Source organism: Danio rerio, chromosome 24 (genome assembly GCF_049306965.1).
Source record: "Danio rerio strain Tuebingen ecotype United States chromosome 24, GRCz12tu, whole genome shotgun sequence".
In the NCBI taxonomy this organism is placed as follows: domain Eukaryota; kingdom Metazoa; phylum Chordata; class Actinopteri; order Cypriniformes; family Danionidae; genus Danio; species Danio rerio.
The window spans coordinates 8,734,500-8,759,990 of NC_133199.1; the positions used below are offsets into that span (position 1 = coordinate 8,734,500).

Here is a 25,491-nt window from a genome sequence, read left to right on the forward strand (position 1 = left end):
GACTTTATAATAAAGGTGCATTAGTTAATATATTAATTAACTTGAACTAAGAATGAACAATGCTTGTATTGCATTTATTAATCATAGATCAATATTTACCAATGCATTATTAAAAGCCAAAATTGTGTTTGTTAACATTGACGCACTGTGAGTTAGCATGCATGTAAACTTTATATTTATCAACTAATGTTAACCAAGATTCATTAATACATGTATTGTAAATAAATTAAAAAAGTGGCCTTTAAAGGAGTGTATTTTTAAGGCTAGGTTGAGTTTATAAGATACAAAGCAATGTGTGTTCCTGAATTATTTGTAAAAAAAATCACATTATTTTTCAGATTTCTTACTCCGATTATATACAGCTACTCAGCTAACATGAAAACGACGGTCATATTTCCTAGTTCCTCTGAAAGGCCGACCCTCAAGAGGCTCTGATTGGTTAGCTACCATAATGAGCTGTGATTCGCCGATCAGCTCCACGTCACCAGGAAAAGCATGTGCTTTGCCTCTGCTGTGTAAATACTGTCAGTCAGAGTAGCTGTCAGCAGTTTAAGCCTGAATTAGACATTAAATAAAGAGGACACAGCTGAACCTCTTGTCTGCTCTCTAAAATAAAATCTGAAAGAGTCTTTCTTATATATTCAGGGTATAAGCATGTGTAAAATATGAAACATTCACATATCTTTTGCAAGTTTGTTGTTTGAGATGTAGAACTCACGGAAAGCAGCAGCGTAGAGAAACATTATAGTGCTGGGGAAGATTGTGGCTGTTTACAACGGTTTGACGGATTAATATGAATTTGTAGCTGAATTATTAATGGTGCCAAACAGCATTTCCCATAGTTTACATCCTTGTTTACGTCTTTGCTACATCATACCGTTAACACTAGACACTGTGCATGTAATAGATCGATTTTAACAAATAAAAATACTTACAGGTTGCTGTTCACAATAAACAGCTTTGTCTATGCATGGAGCTGCTCCTTCTTTGAGGAGTTTTTAGCCAAATCCAGCACTGAACTGGGAGAGATTCTGGAAGTTCTCCTTTGTCAAATGCTGGAGCTATATCTATTTTATAATTCTCTGGAACATATTTAAAATTAAACTGTTAGCACTTTTCTCTTTGTGTCATGTCCTTTGGGAGCCCAAAAACAGAAACAGAGCAAGCTCTGTGGAAAAATCAGTGTAACATTACAACGCCTCTGGCCACACCCCTTTGCTATGAGGGGTGTATGCAGAGGGGGCAAAAGCACACATATCCTTTACTTAAGTAGAAGTACAGATACTCACGTTTAACACGACTCTGGTAAAAGTACAGACTACAGGCTTGTGCTTAAGTAAAAGTAAAAAGTACGGCCTCAAAATATTTTATGTAAAATGTTTGTTGCCAAATTTATGAAAGAAGCCAAGAAGCATCAAACTCTGCAATTATAAAGTAATTATAAACGTTCTGAAATTATAAAAAGTAAAATTAAAAATTTGAAAAATAAGTAGTGGAGTAAAGTACTGATAGCAGAAAAATCTACCTAAGTACATTAACGAAGTATTTGTACTTCGTTAACTTCCATCTCTGGGTTTATGTACATGGCTAACGCACGTAACCTGAAGTATTTGTGATCTCACTAATCCAGATAGGAACTAACCCTACCTAATGGAACCTTATTATAAAGTGTGACCCATTTTTCTTTGTCTATTTTGTGTGTTAATTTAACGCTTCAGTTTTGTCAGGCTCAGTTTTCAATAGATTCTTACAATGTTTTGAGTCAGTCGCTTCTGTTTATTTTAGGACTTTTGACAGAGATGATCCTCACTTGTATAATGGCTCCATCCGGTTGTCTCAGGAAATGTCTGTAATGTTGGCGCAGGCCGCTCAGATGCAGTGTGTAGATGGATACATGGGTGCTGGTCTCACATCCGGTATTGGGTGTGCCTGTAGGTGGTGCCAGTCCTTCCACAGGCTCCTCCTCCGTCCAGATGTAGTCATACACTGCCACCTATTGAGACACATACACCCCCCACATGCCTTGTTAAAGATAACTCAAGCACAGTAATGTAAATAACCCAGACTCATTCTGAAACGTTCCGCTTTATACATTCCTGAAGATTGCGAAATACGTCTCAAGGGGTATGTTTCTTTGCATTTTTTGTTTTCGCGAATCCATCAGAGGCCCCTTTTTACACTTTGTGAAGATACAAATCTACAAATCTCAAATTTCTCTCGCTAGGACCATCCACGCCTGCTGTTCTTGAAAAAATCAACCAGAGGCAACCGACAATTGCCGACATTGCCCAACAAACAATTTTCAAAGGCAATCCAGTCGTCAATCTGGCAACCTGTGCTTGTGTGTGTTTTGAGCCAAGAGTGCAATACCTAGTCCAACCACTGGGTGTCGAATGTACATACTGCACCTTTAAGTTTCCCAGCATTTTTTTTTTCAGGTAAAATTATTTCAGATAAAAAGTTGATATACAGTACATTTTTCACCTAACTTTGAAGTAAATATAAATACTTAATAAAAACTAAATACTTAAAATGCTAATTTTAATGACACTGTGACACATTTAGTCTTTTTTTATTTATATGCACATTTGAACTTCTCACAAAAACTTTCACCTAATTTACAACATATGCATATGCACGGGTTTGTTTTAAACTTGTTATATTGTTAATAAATTTGGAGTCTGCTGTGTGTTTACATGCACTAGGTTATTAAATTCCCTAATACCCGCCCAAAGTAGCTCTATATAAGGCCTTTTTCAAAGAGCAAATTATAATACTGAATCAAATGACAAAGAAAAATACCAATAATAACACACATCCGGTATTGGGTGTGCCTGTAGGTGGTGCCAGTCCTTCCACAGGCTCCTCCTCCGTCCAGATGTAGTCATACACTGCCACCTATTGAGACACATACACCCCCCACATGCCTTGTTAAAGATAACTCAAGCACAGTAATGTAAATAACCCAGACTCATTCTGAAACGTTCCGCTTTATACATTCCTGAAGATTGCGAAATACGTCTCAAGGGGTATGTTTCTTTGCATTTTTTGTTTTCGCGAATCCATCAGAGGCCCCTTTTTACACTTTGTGAAGATACAAATCTACAAATCTCAAATTTCTCTCGCTAGGACCATCCACGCCTGCTGTTCTTGAAAAAATCAACCAGAGGCAACCGACAATTGCCGACATTGCCCAACAAACAATTTTCAAAGGCAATCCAGTCGTCAATCTGGCAACCTGTGCTTGTGTGTGTTTTGAGCCAAGAGTGCAATACCTAGTCCAACCACTGGGTGTCGAATGTACATACTGCACCTTTAAGTTTCCCAGCATTTTTTTTTTCAGGTAAAATTATTTCAGATAAAAAGTTGATATACAGTACATTTTTCACCTAACTTTGAAGTAAATATAAATACTTAATAAAAACTAAATACTTAAAATGCTAATTTTAATGACACTGTGACACATTTAGTCTTTTTTTATTTATATGCACATTTGAACTTCTCACAAAAACTTTCACCTAATTTACAACATATGCATATGCACGGGTTTGTTTTAAACTTGTTATATTGTTAATAAATTTGGAGTCTGCTGTGTGTTTACATGCACTAGGTTATTAAATTCCCTAATACCCGCCCAAAGTAGCTCTATATAAGGCCTTTTTCAAAGAGCAAATTATAATACTGAATCAAATGACAAAGAAAAATACCAATAATAACAATAATAGGCTTTACAGTATTTTAACCATCTAGGCACAAAGTCTAAAGTTTATGGTGCAAAAGCATTAAGGACCTGTCCGAATCCACTTTTGCTATGTTAAGGACAGAAACATACCCTCTGCGCCCCGGCACATGGTCTAACAGGGTTGTGTTTATTCTCTTAATGAGTTGTGGGTATGTTTTGAGCATAACGTGCATTAAACCAGTCAGAGTCTCATCTCCCATTCCCTTTAAGAGACAGTTGCGTCGTACCACGTGGCATTTGCTATTTAGATGGCAGACTTTTTTAAGTGGAAAAACTAAACACTTTACTAGCGAGAAAACAGTTAAACAGAACATCTGCAGCACGAGGATGAAGAATGAACAATAATAACGATGTGTGGTAAAAAAATTTTACTCTGTTATACTCGAAAAGTGGACAAATCTAAACTTGTTTTCATTACAACACATATAATAAAAAATACTGCTAATATTAATAACATCATACAAATGCACGTAGTGGTAGTGTTATAATTATTTTTGGGGGGGTTTTCACTTTTATTAGATATGACAGTAGAGAGAATTGACCGGACAGCATGGGGAGTAGAGAAAGAGGAAGGATAGGCATAGGACCACGAGGCGGAATCAAACTCGGGTCACCATAAACACAGAAGTGCATGTGTCGATGCACTAATCACTACATGTATAGTATTGGTTTTTATATTAATGTAGATTTTTTTTAATATATTTTAATCCTTTAATTTTTTTCATATATAAAATATTTGCATATTGCTATACATCCTGTGTGTATTCAGAAATGTGTAAGCATTTGGACCTGCATAGGCGCATAACTAACATGCTCAACACTGGACTTTAGGCCAGGTATTATTTGGTCAATGGCGCAGACAATTTCAGTTCCTCAAATTAGCAAAGCACCAACAATGCGCCTTAACACATCTCCTTTTTAGACCAAAACCCCCAAGAGCCCACAAAGTGGCACAAATAGATTTGCTATTTAAACAACGTGGTGCAAAACATGAAAATTAGGATTGCGCTGGTCTAAAATAGCAACAAATTGTGCCAAATACATCTTGAGCCTTAATGCATCAGGTGTATGATAGGAATGTGAGGTTTTGCTGTCAGTGGTGGCATTCAAAAAAAAAAAAATGCATGAATCAATAAGGACTTCTATGAGCAACATAAAGCCAATGAACAGCCATTCGACAATCTTAGCATTCGTCAATCTTTAAACTTGATCTGTCCTTAAAGGTGCATTTCTACTAAAGTTGACCATAATACACTGCATGAACATTGACGCTAATTTTCTGTATGAATGAATTGAAAATGCTCGCCCCACTGTGCTCGCAATGTACACTTAACTGCTGTACATGGCCGGCCCTCCATATAAGCGAACTAATCGGCTGCTTAGGACCCCGCTGCCACTCCACAAACCGCTGGTAATGCAAGCCGTTTCCTTGCTGAAATCGTTTTTATGTCATGTCAACCGGAAGCTCGCAGCATCTCATTTCTTATATGCGTTCTCGCGGTTCAAGTTTGTTCTTCTAAGGCAGGGGTGTCAAACTCAATTCCTGGAGGGCCGAAGCCCTGCACAGTTTAGTTCCAACCCTGCTCCAACACACTTACCTGTAGGTTTCAAACAAGCCTGAAGGACTCAATTAGTTTGATCAGGTGTGTTTAATTAGGGTTGGAACTAAACTGTGCAGAGCTGCGGCCCTTTTGGGAGTTTGACACTTGTGTTCTAAGGTAACCTGCAAGACCGACGGGTCACCACAAGAATGCAAATCCATGCACAGACACAACCTTTGCTTCATTGCCTGCTCCATTATATACCTGATTTTTTTCGGAAATTGGACCGCAAAAATAAACGAAACTACCGTTATCCTTCAGGCGTAGAAAAACTGAGGGGGAAATGATATCATAAATCTATTTGAGATCATGAAATCATATTCTAATAGCATATTTATTGAAAATAGGCAATTACAGATTAATAAACATAGTACTTTTATAAAATATTTCGTTTTTTAGTGGTTTTACAGACCCCTTTTTTTTACGCATTTTACTGAAGTGCAAAAGTACCAAAGTATCTTTCACTGACAGTTTTTGCACACAGGTAATATTATTTCCCAAGACATGTTTATAAAAGTTATGTCTTAATTGAGTTAATCATAGTAGTATAAGCTCTGGACCCTGCATCTTAAATTTAAGGAACAGCGAAGGTGACTGAAAGGAATAATATTGTATTTGGATATTAACATTAACCCAGTATTTGTTGCTTTCCTTTTTCTAATTTGTCATGTTAATATTTTTCATATGTACTTTATATTATTTGCCTATGGATTTTATTATTTATGGATCATTTTTTTAAATTAATGTTAATTGTTTTTTTTTTTTTTTTGTTTTTTTTTAATGAACTCCGAATTTATATTTTATTGGTAAGTAAGGCATTTTTCTGTTGGCTATTTATTGTTCTGTGTCTTTTTATTGCAGGGTTTTTGCTTTTGGAATTAATAATAAAAAACCCAACCTACAATATTTAGCTATAGAATCTTCAATCTATTTACTAAATAATAGAATATGTTTTAAACACGCAATGTAGGAATCAATGATACCTTTATTAAATATTGTTTAATTCTTCATTCTTGCAGCTGCTAGTTGACAGAAACATTGCTGTTTTAAAATGTCCAAACTTATTCAGACAGTTATTAAGTAGAAGAAATCAGGCTTTACTTTTCTTTTTTATTGGTTGTATTTAATAAGCAATATCATCATTGTGGGCCTGTTTGCAATGGCTATCCTCCACTATTTAGAGTAAGGTAGGGCCCTAAATTTATTCTGCTTAGGGCCTCCAAATGTACAGAGCTGGCTCTGCTGCTGCACTAGGGTTTTTAAAGTGTAAATGCAGCGCAATAGACATGCTACTATTGCGGTTTAAAGTTTTTCATATGTTTGCTAATTCTAACAATCATTCAAAGACTGACGACTAAAATATTTGATGTGATCTTAATTTGATATGAATCATTCTTCTTTGCCTGATTATGACAATGTAAAGAAAGCAAACAAGGAGCTGTGGCTATTGTATGCTTTCATGTAGGTGCATGTGTTTGTGTGTGTGATGAGATCAAGAGTGCAACTGTATGCTTGCTCAAATGCTTACCCTGACGCAATTATCAGCCCTACCTGCGGCCACAGTTCAGTGCTCACTGAGATGAATGTAAACCCGGATAGTTGACAGTAATGGTCTGTAATTTACAGCTGTGCTTGTGAGGTGATGAGCTCTGGCTGAGAGACACAGGAATGCAGCGTGTCAGGTTTCTGCATGACTCAAGCAGCCTCTGACCCTGACACGACACTAACGCACACAAGCCCATAATAACCTACTTCAACCTAATCCTTAAACGAGGGAAATGAAAAACAGAAACACTAGTGGCCCATATCACTCATTAAAATGAGAGTTAAGGGTTATGCTTGTAACATGCTGCAATGTTTTTACACTATATGCAAAGATTCTTTAAACATACAGTAGATAACTCTGAAGACCTACTGCATTATTATAGTGCTCACGTTGACCTTGCATCTCTGGCTAGATGAATGATACGCGTGATCACTACAAATATTGTTTACTATATTTTCTTTTTTTCACCAATGTTTGACATTGTCACTTCTTTATGCTATGGATTATTGAAGGGTTTGAAAAACTATTTTGACTTCTGACCCCATGACGTCATTTTCTGACATTGTTTTGAATCTACTTTTGAACTCCTCCTAGGACATTTGCAATGTTTTTACAAAAATGAGTCATTCGCAAACAAATCGAACGTCAGACATGATGTTACTTTTTTAGGTCACACTTTATTTTGTTTCTCCGTTTGTTGAATTTTAGTTACATTGCATCTAATGTCAACTAATTCTAATTAGATTGTAAGTAGACTGTTGGGGTTAGGGTTAGAGTTAGTGTAAGTTGACATGCACTTGCAAAATTTCTTATAGTCAGTTAATGTCTGTTGAAGGACTGTTAAATGTTGGTATCAACAGATATTAAGCAGACAGTCTACTAATACTTAAATGGACCATCAAAATAAAGTGTTGCCCTTTTTTTATTTTATTTTTAACATGACTAAAAACCCAGGAAATACAATTTTTGCAATAGAGAGCGAGTCATTATTTAAATCATATAATTAACAAATGTACAAGTTATGGATTACATAGACATAACGTTTTTGTTTACGTCATCTAATTTGATGGCACAATGCACACACACAACTAAATCTGAACTGCATCTCTGCAATGTTCATCCATTCATACATTTCCCTTCGGCTTAGTCCCTTTATTTATCAGGGGGCAGAATGAACTGCTAACTTATCCAGTATATGGTTTATACAGTGAATTCTCTTCCAGCTGCCCCCCAGTACTGGGAAACACCCATACACACTCATTCACACACATAAACTACTGACGTGAGGTGCTGTTGAGGTGACAGTGCTAACCACTGAGCCACCATGTTGCCCCCTCTGCAATGTTTTATTTTTTTATTAACATATTGACACCAAACTTCACAAGTTTCTGTATTTATTTACACTAACCACACCATATTATTATTATTATTATTATTATTATTATTATTATTTGCAGTGAAAATAAATCATACTAATAGTGAACTGCATTTATATATTTTTTCCAAGTAAAATGATTTAAATGAAGTTTTAAGCAGTGTTGAGGTTGATTTATTTATTTATTTATTTATTTATTTATTTATTTATTTATGTGTAAATGTATTTGTTTATTTATTATAACTACACAAAAACATTAACCTTTAAATCAGCATGTTACGATTACATAACAGTAAACATTTATGTAATAAAGACTGCTGAAAATATGTCTTTGCAATCAGTAGATAAATAGCATTTTACATTATAAGAGCAATCAAATATTTAAAATGTCAATAATATTTAAATTATATCACAGTTTTAATGGTAAGTATACATAATGCTTTAAATAAACATAAAAAGACAAATATTGTGTGTGTGTGTGTGTGTGTGTGTGTGTGTGTGTATATATATATATAAATATATATGAAGAGTTCAGATGCAAAAACCTTGTTTGAAATTTTCAATGAAAATTAACATTATTCTCATCCCCTTTATTTATGTTGAGATATTTTACTTAAAAGACCAGGAAGAGGACTTAATCTTTGCCATAAAAGTGATGTTACTGAATATACACACAGAAGCTTGATAAAAATGCACATTTTAAAGAAAAATTTCAGACGGCATTTAGAGGTTTTTGTATCTCAACTATTTTTAAATACTATATATATATACATACATACATACATACATACATACATACAGTTGAAACCAGAATTATTAGCCCCCCTGGTTATTTTTCCCCCATGTTTAACAGAGAGAGTATATATCTCAAGACAAAATGCTTAATGTGGTTTATAATTTTGACTTTAAAATAGTTTTAAAATTTTGATCTTAAAATAGTTTTTAAAAAGAATTAAAAACTGCTTTTATTCTAGCAGGAAAAAAAAAAGACTTTCTCTAGAAGAAAAACTATTATCAAACATACTGTGAATATGTCCTTGCTCTGTTTAACATAATTTGGGATATATATATATATATATATATATATATATATATATATATATATATATATATATATATATATATATATATATAAAAAAAAAAAGGGTGTTGAATAATTCTGATTGCAACTGTATGTGTGTGAATGAGTGTGTTTGGATGATTCCCAGTACTGGATTGCATCCGCTGTGTAAAACACATGCTTGATAAGTTGCTGGTTATTTAGCTGTAGCGAACCCTTATGAATAAAGGGACTAAGCTGAAGGAAAATAAATGAATTATTACTATTATTATTATTATTATTATTATTATTATTATTATTATTATTATTATTATTATTAATATTATTATTATTATTATTATTACATTTTACTACAGTTATTAAATATTTTTTTTCGCAAAACATTAACCATTAAATTAGCATGTTAAAATGACTGTACACTAAAAATGTATGTAATGAGGACTGCTGAAAATGTATCTTTGCAATCATGTAGATAAATAGCATTTAAAAATATATAAGAATAGCAAACAAATATTTTAAATTGCAATAATATTTCAATCATTAATTTTCCTTACTCACCAGAGGTCGTACCAGTGGAATGAACCGCCTTCACTGTTTTAATGGTAAGTATACATAATTTCTTTACATAAAACACAAAAAAATAAATAAAATATTGCATTTTTATTTTCATAAACTCTTTATTAAAAATGTGTAAATTATTCTAAAATATCATTGCAATTTCAAAAAATGTATTTCTATTTTTAAATGTATTTCATGAATTCTGGACACAGGCAGAGTTTTGAACATCATGGGAGATTAGCTAGATTTACCAGAAATAAACATACAAAATCCAAAACACGACAAAAAACAGGATGGAAAAAAAACAAAAACAGATGTGATTAAATCAGATCTTAAGCATCTCAGCAGGTCTGATGTCATGAGGGATGGCTCTGATCCCTGTGTATTTGTCCCTTGTGTGTTTTCTACCTGTAATGCACTGCCCTGCTCTATTAGAGGAACACAGAAGACAAGCAGAGCGTGTAACATGCTATATAGGTCATGGATCTCAGACGCATTGGTGTGTGAAGATCACAGCGCCTCTCACCCAACTGGGCCAGCTTCACACTAGTGTCAGCACTGCTACACACGCCCCCTCTGACCTCAAACACACACACATCCACATTATACATATACTCATCATTTCTCAAACATATGTGTGAATGCGCTGTCGCAGCACATTACGAGCAAGACTCACCATTGTTTAGGTCTGAGTTTACAGAAAATGTTACTATTAAGTTTTGGACAATGCGAGCAGCACTCTGAGTTGCGTATTATTTATGCTGTATAATATAGTATTCATACACATTTTAATGGAATGCTAGAACTGGGTCAAGAAGGTGGTTAACCCTTAAATATGTGTTTATTTACAGGTTTGTTAAAATAGCAACTGGAAGGTGAGTATATGTATATCAATCTTAAGAAAACTTCAATGCACTAATCTGTTTCTCAAGTTACAGGATCCAGTCAGCACACACTGGAGTGAAGAAGATGATGGCAGTCGCCTTGAGCTGACTGAAGTTGGTGGGAGGATAAAGACAAAAGTAAATGTTGGAGAACTGAAGGAAGTCACTGGATAACTAGAGGAAGGTAGGTTTGCTTACAAGGTAAGCATGGTCGTTCACTGAAGCTAAGCAGGGCTGTGCCCGGTCAGTACCTGAGTGGGAGACCACATGGGAAAGCTAGGTTGCTGTTGGAAGTGGTGTTAGTGAGGCCAGCAGGGGGCACTCAACCTGCAGTCTGTGTGGGTCCTAATGCCCCATTATAATGAAAGAGACTCTATGCTGTTCAGTGAGCACCGTCTTTTGGAGATGTTAAATCGAAGTCCTGACTCTCTGTGGTCATTAAAAATCCCAGGATGTCCTTCGAAGAAAGGGTTCATCTTGGCCAAATTTGCCCACTGGGCTCTGTCCCTGAGTGGGGAATTTGTGCTTATACATGAGTCCTCTTATGTAATCGGTTAGTGTTCTGGTGACTAAGTACACTGAGATTTTGAAAATCCAGGTGTTGCTCTGATCGAACATCCCTCTCCATGGCCCACACTCCTGAGGTCTGCAAACATTGACAGTGTGGTGGATGACCTGTTGCATATTGCTGGACACATTTGATAAGATGAATGGAAGTCTTTGAGAAGATTAAGTTCTAAGATGTTGTCTCTGGAAAACCAAAACATTTCCTCTAGGCCATAGCCTTCCAAGTCAATTTGATATCCCAACTGTCCTCCCCAGTGCAGAGAGCTCAAGATCAAGACCTTTATGTAGCTCAATAAATTGCGGTTCCAGGAGTTCTGGTAGCTGGGGCAGAAGCTATGGAGGTAACAACCTATCACTTGTAACTTTCTTTCTTTTTGGCTAGTGGTGCGGGAATGGCAACTGTACGACTGAAGGTTAATGGTCACACCTAGGATAAAGAAGAATGACATCCAGACTCAAGAGATAAAAAGGGATCACTCTCCAAGACAATGTCCTCAAGAATTTCTTAATTTTAGAATATGTGTTAGAAGAAAGATTTAGCAGTGTCCTTGACAATGGCCAAGATTTTGAGGGGTGTGATTTGGCAGGCTTTTGAGAATCTATTCACTGTGACCATGATGCAATTGTTTTTGTAGGAGGAGAGGTTGGTCATGCAATTTATTCTAAAAGGTGACCAAGGAAGCAGGAGCAGGAAGTGGTGGCAACTTTCTGAATGAAAGATTCACTGAAGAACAACTCCACTGATGCACAGCTCTACCAATCCAAGCTAAGCAAAACAGAGGTGACAGTGGCAAGGAACAAATTTCGGCAATTGACAGAAGTGATAGGGAAAAAAATCCTTGAGAGAAATCAGGCTCAGTGCCTTGTGTAGAGCTGCAGTCTGAATACCAGAGGCTTGACAACAATGGACGTCCATCGTGGAGAAGGTACCGGTACAAGTAGGTCACAGGCCGAATGATTATATAAGTAATGGGGAAAATTGTCTGTCACTGGGGTCTTTGCAGGTAGATAATCAACACTCTACACATACCTGTCAACTCTCCCGTTTTACTCGGGATTCTCCTGTATTTGACAGTACTATCCCGCTATCTTCCAGTAAAGGTATTTTCCCATATTTCTCCCATATTTTCAGTCTTTTTTTGAAGGGTCACAAATAAACATCAAAGAGCCGAGCCTCCCTTTACGCAACCCATACAGCCGAACCACCAGGGGCCGCCCATTGCTCTTAAATGTGAATCTGTTCTGTGCTTCTGCTTTGTTTAGGCATAAAAACACTTTGAAATAAATATAAAAACGGCGGGATTCCCTAACTTTCCATTACAGGTGCCGTCTCCCCTTCATATGCAATCCTCAAAACTGTCATTAAGCGCTGCATGACTGTCAGATGATGCGCTCCATAGTGATAAGTAGATTTTGTTTCCCAAACGGATTCTGAAAACACGATTTGAAGCAGAGCAAAAGTCTGGGTTTTGGGTGCGTGTTTAAACAGACATATACGCAATAATAATAATAATATCTAATTATTAATAATTTCGATCTTGGTGGGGTTTTTTCAAATACAACTAATTTAGTCCAAAATTTTCACATCCCAATGTTGACAGGTATGGTTCTACATTAACTTAAACAATGAAGGCTTTGTCTGGATTGGAATGGATCAGAAGGGGTTTAAATGTGAAAGCTTGTTGGAGTTCCTTTATCAACCAAGGACAAACTCACACTATGTTATCCGAATCGTGCCGAGGCGCGTTTCCTGGTTTGCTTGAGAAGTGTAAGTGGTCTGAGGCTCAGATGTGGTTCAATAAGGTACATGCCGAAGCATGCTAATAGGACTTTTAATTTGCCAGTAACCTGGGTTAAGCACTTCCGGCGAACTGTTTGCCAATGCAAAACCCACTACGTTTAAGGTCAGTTTTCTTTAAAAATCAGCAATCTCCACTAGCCAAGGGATATTCGATATAAAGTGGGTCTAAGATTGTACAAGAAGAGCTGCATTTAATTACATTTTCATGTCTTTATAATATGAGCATTTAATTTTACTCCAGTGTATTCAATAGAGCTTCGGCGCCTGCCTGCCAAATCTGATGGGCGCGTGTGAGTAAACGGCTATTTGTCTCGTTTTACGCTTGCGCAACTAAATGAATGCCAAAGTTGTTTTTTAACTGAAAGTATTTTAATGACATTACAACATCGATGCTGTAAAAGGAACCAAATAAAAATGGAAAAAAGGTTCACAATAACAGGTCACCGGAAGTTTATTAGTATGGGAAAAACACTAGCTTGGCATATACCCTATTGGCTGGCACTGGCACTGGCCCTGGTCCGGTTGGAAGAGGTGTGCCAGAACGCGGTTCACTTGGGCCCGGAGCTGAAGACAAGACGTGACATTTAAGAGACTGTTTCATATGAATTTTTTAATTATTCGTACTGTTTAATAAACGCAAACTGCCGTAGTTTATTAAAGAAATAAAGATGAATTGAATTTTACAATTTGTTTTTTATACTTCCTTAACAATATTCCAATATCAATCAAAAAAAAAAAAAAAAAAATGTGTAACTAATGTCCAAGCTGATCTACAAAATTTTGTCATCATTGGATCACACTACAGTGTAGATGTATGGCTATAAAAACACAACACAATCTGAGAAGTATGACAAACAACATGACAAATACGGAGAAGAAAACAGCACTTGATCCTCTGAGACTGGAAGTACTTTGAGGGGTATTTAAAGTAAGTCTAGGGGCTCAGAAATCAGATTACCAAATGACTGGCTTTTTCTGTTTCTCTTTTCCTTCTTTTAACAGGAAGTTTTTCAGGCCACAGCCGAGTTTATAAACTGAAGGTGACCCCTTAATTGACTCTGTAATTACGACTCCTCTGGAAAAACATAGGTCTTGTCAGCCGGGGTCAAAGCGAAGGAGAACTTTAATTTCACTGTGTACTCACGTCTTGATTTTCCAACTACTTAAGACTGTTGGCTAAACACAGGTCGGAAATTGAGAGTCATTACCGCACGTAATTAGACACTTCTTAAATACAGAGTGCCTGGAGAAAAGGTCCTCACAGCATTGTCACAGGACACATCAAACGTCATTGGAAAAACATCAGCGAGCAAATTGCAAACACTCAAAGCCAGTTGTCTGAATGATTCATGTGTGGTCTAGAAAGATACTGAAGGCTGTTGTTTAGCGCTTCATATTACGTGACATTCAAGTGGCGTTCTGTTGCTTTAGCAGCATCTTGTCTCCGTTGCTTGCACGGAGTATATGTTTAATCCGCATGTTTAATTCCACTGTCAGGAATCACAAAGTCGGTATTCTGAGTGGTATTTCACGCACTGCATCATGGTTATTCCTTTGAACCTTTGCTTAAATGCAAGAATACTTGGCGAACGCTTTCCTCCTGTGCCGTCTTCACACTGGCGGTAAGTGCTTGACTCAGACTCAATGCCTGGCTGTTCTCAGGGAACCCATCTGTGGGTTAAGCAGATAGCATTCAAGTGAGCTAACCTAATTCTAACCAATCAAGCTTCGATTTATTGTGGACGTCTGTATTCAGAAATCTGATAGAGTCCATATCAGTCTCTTTATTTGAATCTGGAGAGACAGCCATTGCTTCTTTGAGGACTATAAACATCAAACCATGTCTCCCAGCCGCAACATAAATTCAGATTTTAGAGGCGTTACGGCAAACGGACAGACAGGCGGGGGTCCGGGAAGTGAAAATACGGACTGGAGCTCCATTCCTCTCCAAATGAGTGTGTGCCTGTGCCCAAGCAAATGAGATTACACATCTCCATATTTGTAAAAATGGATATCTGAAATTTGATAAGTGCATTATTTAAGTGAGGGTGCCTTCTCGCGACAAACCTAATACGCCGTCCAGTGTGTACAAAAGCTGCTGTTTAATACAATAATAACTGCAGTGCCGAGTCAGAGACAGATAAAAGGCTGATTTTTTTTTTATAGTGACATGGAAACAAAATTTATACACTGAGTTACAAAACATGTTAATCCTTCTTTGTGTGTATGTAAAACAATAAATAAGATAAAGAATGATCAAAATAAAATAAAATAAACTTTTCTGTGTGGAGTTTGCATGTTCTCCCTGGGTTGGCATGGGTTTCTTCTGGGTGCTCCGGTTTCCCCCAGGGTAGGGACACATGCCTTATAGGTGAATTTGGTAAGCTAAATTGGCTGTAGTGTATAAGTGTAAATGAGAGTGTATGGGTGTTTCCCAGCAAGTTTTATGTTTTATGCAGCTGAAGGGGCACCCGCTGGATAAGTTGGCGGTTTATTCCACTGTGGCGACTGGGGATGCAGATTTTTTTAAATTTTGGTTGTACGATTATAGGCTAAGAAATAATCACGGTTTCACGGTTATCACGATTATTTGCATTCATTGATTTCAAAACTTCACTAGTTTAAAACAAATTATTTTATATTTGGTTTTGTAGTTCGGGCCTAAATACATATGTTACCGTTTTAAAGGTTAATATGATTGACTATATAAAAATCAGTGGATATTATTGATGCTTTTATTGGTTGCTAGCATGTTCCTCCATTGGAAATAACGAACTTGAAGCTTGCCTTAATTAATAGCCTCAATCATAGTTAGTCCAGTGTGCGTGGTTATTAGTCTCAGTGTACAAACTAGCGCACAGTTGTCAATTGTAGCATCCCTAGTGGTGACCCCTGATGAATAAAGGGGTCAAAAAGAAAATGAAAGATAATTAAATAAAATGAGATAAAATAAAACTAAATAAAATAAAATTAATTTAATTTAATTTAATTTAATTTAGTTTAAAGACCAATTAGTTTATTAAAAATAATACTAATTTGTTTTAAAGGTTAAACTACAAAACTCCCCAAAATGCCTTGACTGAAAGTTCTGACTGAGCACTTAAAGGATGATGCGTCTTGCACACTAAAAGAGGATAATTTTAGAGCTAGTATGCATATATGCATGCATGTATATGATATACTATTGCCGCAAACAAATGTTTTAACTGATCATCAGCAGAAGTTTTAGCAGTTTGTTGGTCTGAAGCCTTTGGCCTCCCTATCTAACAGCTTAATAAAACTGGGCCAGAAACAAGGCAACGATTCCAAGCACATCTACCAGCAAATCTACAACATAACAGATCAGAACAGAAATATATACAGTTGAAGTGAAAATTATAAGTCCCCCTTTTCATTTTTGATTTATTTTTTAATATTTCCCAAATGATGTTTAACAGAGCAAGGACATTTTCAAAGTATGTCTGATAATATTCTTTCTTCTGGAGAAAGTCTTATTTGTTTTATTTTGGCTAGAATAAAAGCAGTTTTAATTTTTTTTTTAAACATTTTAAGGTCAAAATTATTAGCCCTTTTAAGCTTTATATTTGTTTGATAGTCTACAAAACAAACCATAATAATACAATAACTTGCCTTATTACTCTAACCTGCGTAGTTAACCTAATTAACCTAGTAAAGCCTTTAAATGTCAAGTTAAGCTGTATAGCTGTATATAAGCTGTATAGTCTTGAAAAATGTATAGTAAAATATTATTTACAGTCATCATGGCAAAGATAAAATAAAAAAGTTATTAGAAAAGGGTTATTAAAATTATTAGAAAAAAATTTAGAAATGTGTTAAAAAAAAGAGTCTCTCTGTTAAACAGAAATTGGGGAACAAACAAACAGGGGGGCTAATAATTCTGACTTCAACTGTATAAATCAATCAATTGTCCAGTCAAAGTCCAGAGCTCATCCAGACTGAAATAACCCCTTCTGATCTGACATGATCTGAGAGACTGAAAAAGTCATACATAAAATGATTACTTTAAGTAATTACTGTAAAAAGTGGATCTATCTGAATTATAGACTGTCCTTGTCGCTCAGGGCTTTTCTATCTTCTATCTTGCCTTTCCTTTATGTAACCATCTGAGGTTTTACCTTCCAAATTTGAAGACCTGACCATTTTTTTGTCCAAATATGGAAAATAATGAAATCTAATAAGAGGTCCTAACTTTGTCACATGATTGTATGTTTGCATGCAGGTAAGCCAGGAGTTTCCAAACTCTGTCTTGGAGGGCCGGTGTCCTGCATATTTTAGTTCCGACCCCAATTAAACACACCTGAACCTAATCAAGCTCTTTCTAGGTATACTTAAAACTTCCAGGCAGGTGTGTTGGAGGAAGTTGGAGCTAAACTATGCAGGACACCGGCCCTCCAGGACCAAGTTTGGACACCCCTGAGATAAGCTCAGTGGAAAAACAACAAATAAAATTTTTAAAACTAATATTTTAGCATAAAGCAAATTGTGTGTAACCTTTCTTTTCTGTTCAAATTTAAAGTTGTCACTCTAACTGATAGCCTTGCTATTATGTGTTTTGTAAATACAGATCAGGGGTGCATTTTTCCAAAAACAAAGGAACTGCTTAACGATACAGTAGTACTTAGCATTGTTAGCACTATAAGTATAGTTTGTGTTACTAAGTATTGTTTGGGGAAACTAACTAGTTAGTTAGGACTGTTTCCAAAATGTTTCACCCACACAACGTTCAAACCATATTGGTTAGAACTTGCCTGAGTGGTTCTCCCAACAGGTCAAGTTGGGAGTACACAGCGTGAAATAAAAATATTGCTGCCTTAAATGTTTTAGTTGGATCAAATGATACATCAATCAAACGTTGATTAACTTAAAACATTTAGTTGATAACTGATTCAGTTATTAAAATAAGTTTGAGCAACTTAAAAATATGTCTTATCTTTTTTAAATGTTTTACTGTGCAAGTTTTTGATGCTACACTGATGTCTGCAAAATTGTTGCAACCAATCTGTGCTGAATTTAAACAAATTAAATTTACCAACTTAATGTGTTTGTTTAAATTCAGTCCAAATAAATAGTTTACAACTACTTAACTTAAATACATTTAGTAAATTAAAGGAATCATCTTTGAATATTTTTTTTCAGTGTGTTTGTGAATGTTCACTGGAATGACGGATTGAGGAAACGTTGAACAGAGATGGGTTGCGGCTGGAAGGGCATCCGCTGAGTAAAAACGTGCTGGATAAGTTAGCGGTTCATTCCGCTGTGGCGACCCCCATATTAATAAAGAGACTAAGCCGAAAAGAAAAGGAATGAAAGAATAGGACAAACAAAATTGTTCGGTTAAAATTTGAAAAATGTAGTTAGGTTTGTCCAGCTGACCCAAAACTGGCTAGAAACTACCCATTGTTTTTCAGTGCTTATACTGTAGCTAGATAAGCATTTCTTTAAATGATAAGTTAGCTTGAAGTAAGCACACAAGCTAAAAGTAACCATTATGAGCACCTGCTGTTTTTCTCTTGTATTATCAAGACAAAATGTCGCTGACCTTCCTCTAGTGCTCTACCCACCCAGTTTATATATAGTGCCGCTCCACCGCTGGAATCTGCAGCTTCTCAGTTCTGTCCCACTTGGCTTTAATTTACAGTGGGAAAATAATTAGAATCTCACTTTTGCGAAGAGTGGAGTGAAAATGTAAACAATGCTTCCCTGCGGGCGAGTGCTTCATCAAGTTGACAGGTGCATTTGAATGAGTCTGTGAGTGTGTGTGTGTGTGTGTGTGTGTGTGTGGCGGACAGCCTGGGTTATTTATGTGGCAGTTGCACATGGCAGGCCTGGTACAGTATGACGTGATGGGCAGATTACAGAAAAGGATCATGGGAGAGAAAAAGGTAAGTGGAAGTTGGGGTTTGAACTGCAGGGTGAATGTGGGGCCGGTGAGGGCATTCAGGAGCTATTAAGCTGAAATAGTGGGTTAAGCTGTTCCACAATACGAAAAAAAGCTCATAATATTATTTTCATATTTTAAATTATTTTAAATTTTATTTTTGTCAAATGTGAAGCCTGCTCCGAAAGGGAAGTGACCAAAAGTGTTCTGTAATAATCTATAAGATACTAATTTTAGCTAACTGTAGCTTCAGAAACAAATATGGATTGTCCTCATAAGAGCTTAATTAAAATTAAGTACATACCTTACACTACATTTATTTTAAATATTATTTTTACTAATATTGTTGTTGTTGTTGTTGCATTTTCTGTAGTATTTTATTTACTATTTTTATGTACTAAACATTATGTAGTTATACTAAATAATTAAAGCATGAAAATGTATTTTTAAAATGCTTATTGCTTATGATACATACATACATCAATACAGTTGCAATCAGAATTATTAAATTCCCTGAATTATTAGCCCCACTGTTTCTTTTTTTCCCCCAATTTCTATTAACGGAGAGAAGATTTCTTCAACACATTTCTAAATATAACTGTTTTAATAATTAATTTCTAATAACTGATTTATTTTATCTTTTGTTATGATTACAATAAATAATATTTTACTAGATATTTTTCAAGACACTTCTATACAGCTTAAAGTGACATTTAAAGGCTTAACTAGGTTAATAAGGTTAACTAGGCAGGTTAGGGTAATTAAGCAAGTTATTGTATAACGATAGCTTGCTCTGTAGAATATTGTAAAACTAATAATAATAAATAAATATAAGTATATATATATATATATATATATATATATATATATATATATATATATATATATATATATATATATATATATGTATGTATGTATGTATGTATGTATATATGTATATATGTATATATATATATATATATATATATATATATATATATATATATATATATATATATATATATATATATATATATATATATTGTTTAAAAAAAAAAACAATTCTCACTGAAATAAAACAAATAAGACTTTCTCCAAAAGAAAAAATGTTATCAGACATAAAAATGTCTCTGTCAAACATCATTTGCGAAATATTAAGAAAAGAGAAAAAAATAATTGAAAGGAGGTCTAATATTTCTGACTTCAACTGTACACACACACACACACACACACACACACACACACACACACACACACACACACACACACACACACACACACACATACTGTATATGATGTATACATATACAAATTTTACCATATATAGACATTACTTATAATTAAACAATTATGAAATAAATCAGCAGCTACTAAGTATTGAATTGGTGGGGAATTATGCAGAATTTAAATAATTTAATATAATCATAAAATGAGAAAAAGTGACTGTGGGCACATTACAGTTAAAGCACACTGATTATAACCTCAAAGACCTTTTTTAAGACCTTTTCCATACATTTTAAGACCTTAAAACCACTTTAGGTTTCAACCAAAAACACTGGAAATTTTAACTTACAGTATCTTTACTAAATATTAATGTAAGAAACTAATCCAAAACTAAAACAGTATTCATATACCGAATAATGATCGATTAAATCTAGCTAATTCAGCAGGTCGGTGCCTACAGAACTGTAGAAATATTGCTGTTGCCTTGGTTACCACAATAAACAAAGCAGCATAATGTCTAATCTAGCAAGAGTTTGTTGATGTCATAATAAACTACACAGCATCCTGATATTCCTGATTTAATTCAGGCAAACTTTAGCATAAAATAATATAATGCATAAGCAAAAATGATTGAATACCATTTACCTCAATAGCATTTAAGATTTTTCAATATTTTTTATGGGCCCTAAATTTCTCTACATTAATTTATTAACATCTAATACTTTTTAAGACCCTGCGGATGCCCTGCTATTATTATAAACAATTTCCCCATATGGAAAGGGAGAACCTTTGCACTTTATTCACTACTGAGCTGATATATTGTGTATGAGCACCATGAATGTGTTTCTTTGGCTGCATGTTCATTTCATGCATGTACAGTATGTAAAGCAGAGACTCATGAATTACCCAAATATAACCTGCCAGTGGAACAGACATAGATGCACATTATTGCTGCATGCATGGCATGTTGTTTAATTAGGGCAGCATGAATATGTGGTGCTCGAGTGTGATTTGGCTGTGGAACGGCTCTATATCTGCTCCAACGCTCCCACATACATGACAAAACACTGCTGAACATCAGCATGAAGCAAATGAATCATCTCAAGATCATTTGTATTGTTTATTTATCTTTTGTAAGCAGCTGACAGCGAGTGCTCTTCTGACAGTACAACTCATTTACCTCGGTGAACCCATGCTAATGTTAATGCCACTCTACTCTGATGTGGGCTTGACTAAAATTGGCCTGGTAGAGAGAATTATAAACTAAACGGGCATGAATATTTAACTTTAGACTCGAAGCAGAGGGACCGATAAAAAGGAGATCGTATCTGAGCTCGGGATAATCTGCCTGATGCATCTGCATAATTCACCGTTACTAATCTGCTTTTATAAATGCTCAAAAAGCCCATTTAATCCATAAACAACTGGCAAGGACTTGCATGAAGCAGTGATGTCTAGAAGTGAAACTTTTTCGAGGTTTATTTAGAGGCTGGGGAAATCAAGGATATTTACAATCCATGTCTTAATGTTACCAATATTTTCACACAGTACATTAACTTGAGTATCAGCACACATACGCTTTAAAAGCCAAAATTGGAGTGATTCATTTGGGTTTCATTTAAACGTCAGATAGATTGTCAAACAAAATAAAAGCCAAATCTTATGAGAAAACAACTCTTTTTAAAGCTGAGTTTGTATAATGCCTCAAACAGCATCCTCAAACGGTATACTCACCGGTCACTTTATTAGGTACACCTAACTAGTACCGGGGAATTTGCTTTCAGAACTGCCTTAATGCTTTGGGCACATATTCAACAAGATACTGGACATATTCCTCAGAGATCTTGGTCTATATTGACATGATAGCATAACGCAGTTGCTGCAGATTTGTCAGCTAAAAAAATATGATAGAATCTCCCATTCCCCCACATCTCAAAGGTGCTCTATTGGATTGAGATCTGGTGATTGTGCAGGCCATTTGACATTTGACTCGTTGCATGTCTAAGAAACCAGTATGTGATGATTCACACTTGGACATGTTGCATTATGCTGTTGGAAGTAGCCATCAAATGATGGGTACACTGTGGTCATAAAGCGATGGACTTGGTCAGCAGCAATACTCAGGTAGGCTGTGGTGTTAACATGATGCTCAATTGGTACTTATGGGTCCAAAGTGTGCCAAGAAAATATACACCACCAGCCTGAACCGTTGATACAAGGCAGGATGGATCCATGCTTTCATGTTGTTGACGCAAAATGTTGACCCTACCATTCGAATGTCACAGCAGAAATCGAGACTCATCAGATCAGACGTTTTCCACTATTCTATTGTCCATTTTTGGTGAGCCTGTGCGAATTGCTTCAGTTTCCTGTTCTTAGTTGACAGGAGTGGCGCTCGGTGTGGTCTTCTGCTGCTGTAGCCCATCCGCCTCAAGGTGTTCAAGGTATTCAGAGATGCTCTTCTGCGTACCTTGGTGGTAACAAGTTATTTGAGTCACTGCTGTCTTTCAGCTGGAACCAGTCTGGCCATTCTCCTCTGACCTCTAGCATCAACAAAGCATTTGTGCCCACAGAACTGCCATTCACTGGATATTTTTTTCTTTGTCAGACCATGCTCTGTAAACCCAAGCGATGGTTGCGCATGAAAATCCCAGTAGATCAGCAGTTTCTGAAATACTCAGACAAGCCCATCTGGCACCAACAACCATGCCTTGTTCAAAGTCACTTAAATCACCTTTTTTCTCCATTCTGATGCTGGTTGGATGGTTGGTTTGAACTGCAGCAGATCGTCTTGACCATGCCTAAATGCATTGAGTTGCATGCGATTGGCTGATTAAAAAAGTGTGTTAACGAGCAGTTCGACAGGTGTACCTAATAAAGTGGCCGGTGAGTTCACATGTATGATAATTATACAGTGTAAGCTGATAATATAAAATGTTTCTACTCACTGGTTTACAGTGTATAAAAAAAAAAAGTACTTCCTTTAGGTACAGTTTACAAGAATCCATACTTTAGCAGAGTATTTTTATTTTGGGAAATCTCTACTTCACTACGTATCATAAAAAATAAATAAATAAAATAAACATCCGATTCCTCATTATTCTAAAGTGGAGAAAACATCAACTACTCGCTTATGTATCAGGGGTGCATTTATGATTTACTAACAGTATGAGTTACTGTTGAAGAAATGATCAAGACTGTAAAAAGCATAACATTTACAGTAAAAAAAACAGCAGTTAACACAGTTAAATATAGTAAAAGAAATTGCTAAAACTAAAACAACAACAAAAAAACATTACATTTTATGATAAACTATCAGTATTACATTATTACAGAAGTGTTGAAGTACTACAGAAGTGTTGATGTACATCCACACATTGCACCTTTGTCACATACAAAAACATAACCTGTCCTAAAGCATGTCGAGATGAGATACACAAATTCTTGTCACAAGCAACTTTTCTACAATCAGAGTAACATGCACAACCTATCGTTTCAGCATCAAAATAACAATGTGATCATTCTCAATAGTCACATCACATGTATAAGCAATGTTGAGTCTGGATTGTAATTTATCAGTTGTTTTTTGAGGCCTGTGGCTGTGTGAGGGTTCTAAAAAGCATTGATGCCTATGAAATTGTACCAGTTGTTTCTTTAATAAATTAATAGCGATACATTTTAAATGAATTTTTTATAAAACAAAGACTTTGTGGTATTATTTTACATTTGATCATTTAATTACTGTAATACCCAAATACACTCCTCAGAAAACAATAAAACTATGTTTATCTAATTTGTATCGTTTTCTTTATTGAATTTATCGATGCTTTAGATTGTTTATTATAGTTTATGCACCTGAAATTGTATTCACAATATATATCACAGAATTTTAAAAAAATATCGCAATATTAGATTTTTCATTATCCTGCAGCTCTAATACTAAAATATGGAAGGTGCTCAGTGTCATTCACACAATCACTAAACACCATGGTGGTAACACACGGCACTAATGAGATAAACATTTATTTTCAACATTAGATGAAAATTAAAACTCTTAAGTACATACAGTAAATAACAAACATAACCATATTAATGTAAAAATACATAAACAAGTGAGGGGTCGTGGAGGGGGAATTCTGATGTCAATTTCCAGTTATTCACAGTATATATTATGAAGACTTAACCAAGTGACACATTTTTCTACAATTAAAATGAGTTGTTTTCATAGTGTAGCCACAATTGTTTCCTGGTCTGTCACAGATTTGTTGTCTGAATTTTCTAAAGTGTTAGAAACTGTTACAAAAACTATACATATACACTTGTAATCATGCTTATTTATCTGCATACTACTGATTATTAATAGCAACCTGTACATATATTCATATATTGTAACATATACACTTATAATCATGTTCATCTATCCCTGTACATATATTCATATATTGTAACATATACACTTATAATCATGTTTATCTATCCCTGTACATATATTCATATATTGTAACATATACACTTATAATCATGTTTATCTATCCCTGTACATATATTCATATATTGTAACATATACACTTATAATCATGTTTATCTATCCCTGTACATATATTCATATATTGTAACATATACACTTGTAATCATGTTTATCTATCTGCACACTACTGATTATTAATAGCAACCTGCACATATATTCATATATTGTAAATCTGTTCATAGCTTATCCAACCTGTATATAATGTTCATGGTACATCCATCTGTAAATATCACCATAGTTTTTCTATAACTGCACTTTATAACTTATACCTGTATCCTGCACTTGCTGCTATTGCACTGCTGGTTAAACCTAAACTGCATTTCGTTGCATTGTACTTGTACATGTGTAATGACAATAAAGTTGTATCTAATCTAATTTAAAAAAATGAAATTTAAATGATGTCAAATGATTGCTGTAATGTTAAATTAAGCAGCACTTTCACTAATAAAGAATGATTAATAAATAAAACGTAAAATCAAGCACTGTTACTAATGTGCTTTTACTGGACAAATATTTGATTAGAATACAGTTGAAGTCAGAACTATTTGCCCCCCTTTAATTCTTTTCTTTTTTTAAATATTTCCCAAATGATGTTTAACAGAGCAAGGAAATTTTCACAGTATGTCTGATAATATTTTTTCTTCTGTAAAAAGTCTTATTTGTTTTATTTCAGCTAGAATCAAAGCAGTATTGAATTTTTTACAAACCATTTTATGGTCAAAACTAT

At 35.1% G+C, this 25,491-nt stretch overlaps 1 protein-coding gene across 16 annotated transcripts in view; it reads right to left on the bottom strand.

Moving 5' to 3' along the window:
- ofcc1 (orofacial cleft 1 candidate 1) overlaps positions 1-25,491 on the bottom strand; it is a 202,461-nt gene that overhangs the window by 24,670 nt on the left and 152,300 nt on the right. For 7 of the 16 annotated variants that reach the window (XR_012399703.1, XR_012399705.1, XM_073941441.1 and 4 more), the window contains one exon: positions 1,811-1,993. Coding sequence is in view for 8 of the 16 variants with exons in the window: in XM_073941441.1 (XP_073797542.1) it covers positions 1,811-1,993 (183 nt within the window). In the remaining 8 variants the exon portion in view is untranslated. Of the gene's footprint in view, positions 1-1,810; positions 1,994-2,802; positions 2,899-25,491 lie in introns of all 16 variants that reach the window. The other 9 variants (XR_012399704.1, XR_012399698.1, XR_012399699.1 and 6 more) reach the window with 2 other exon arrangements.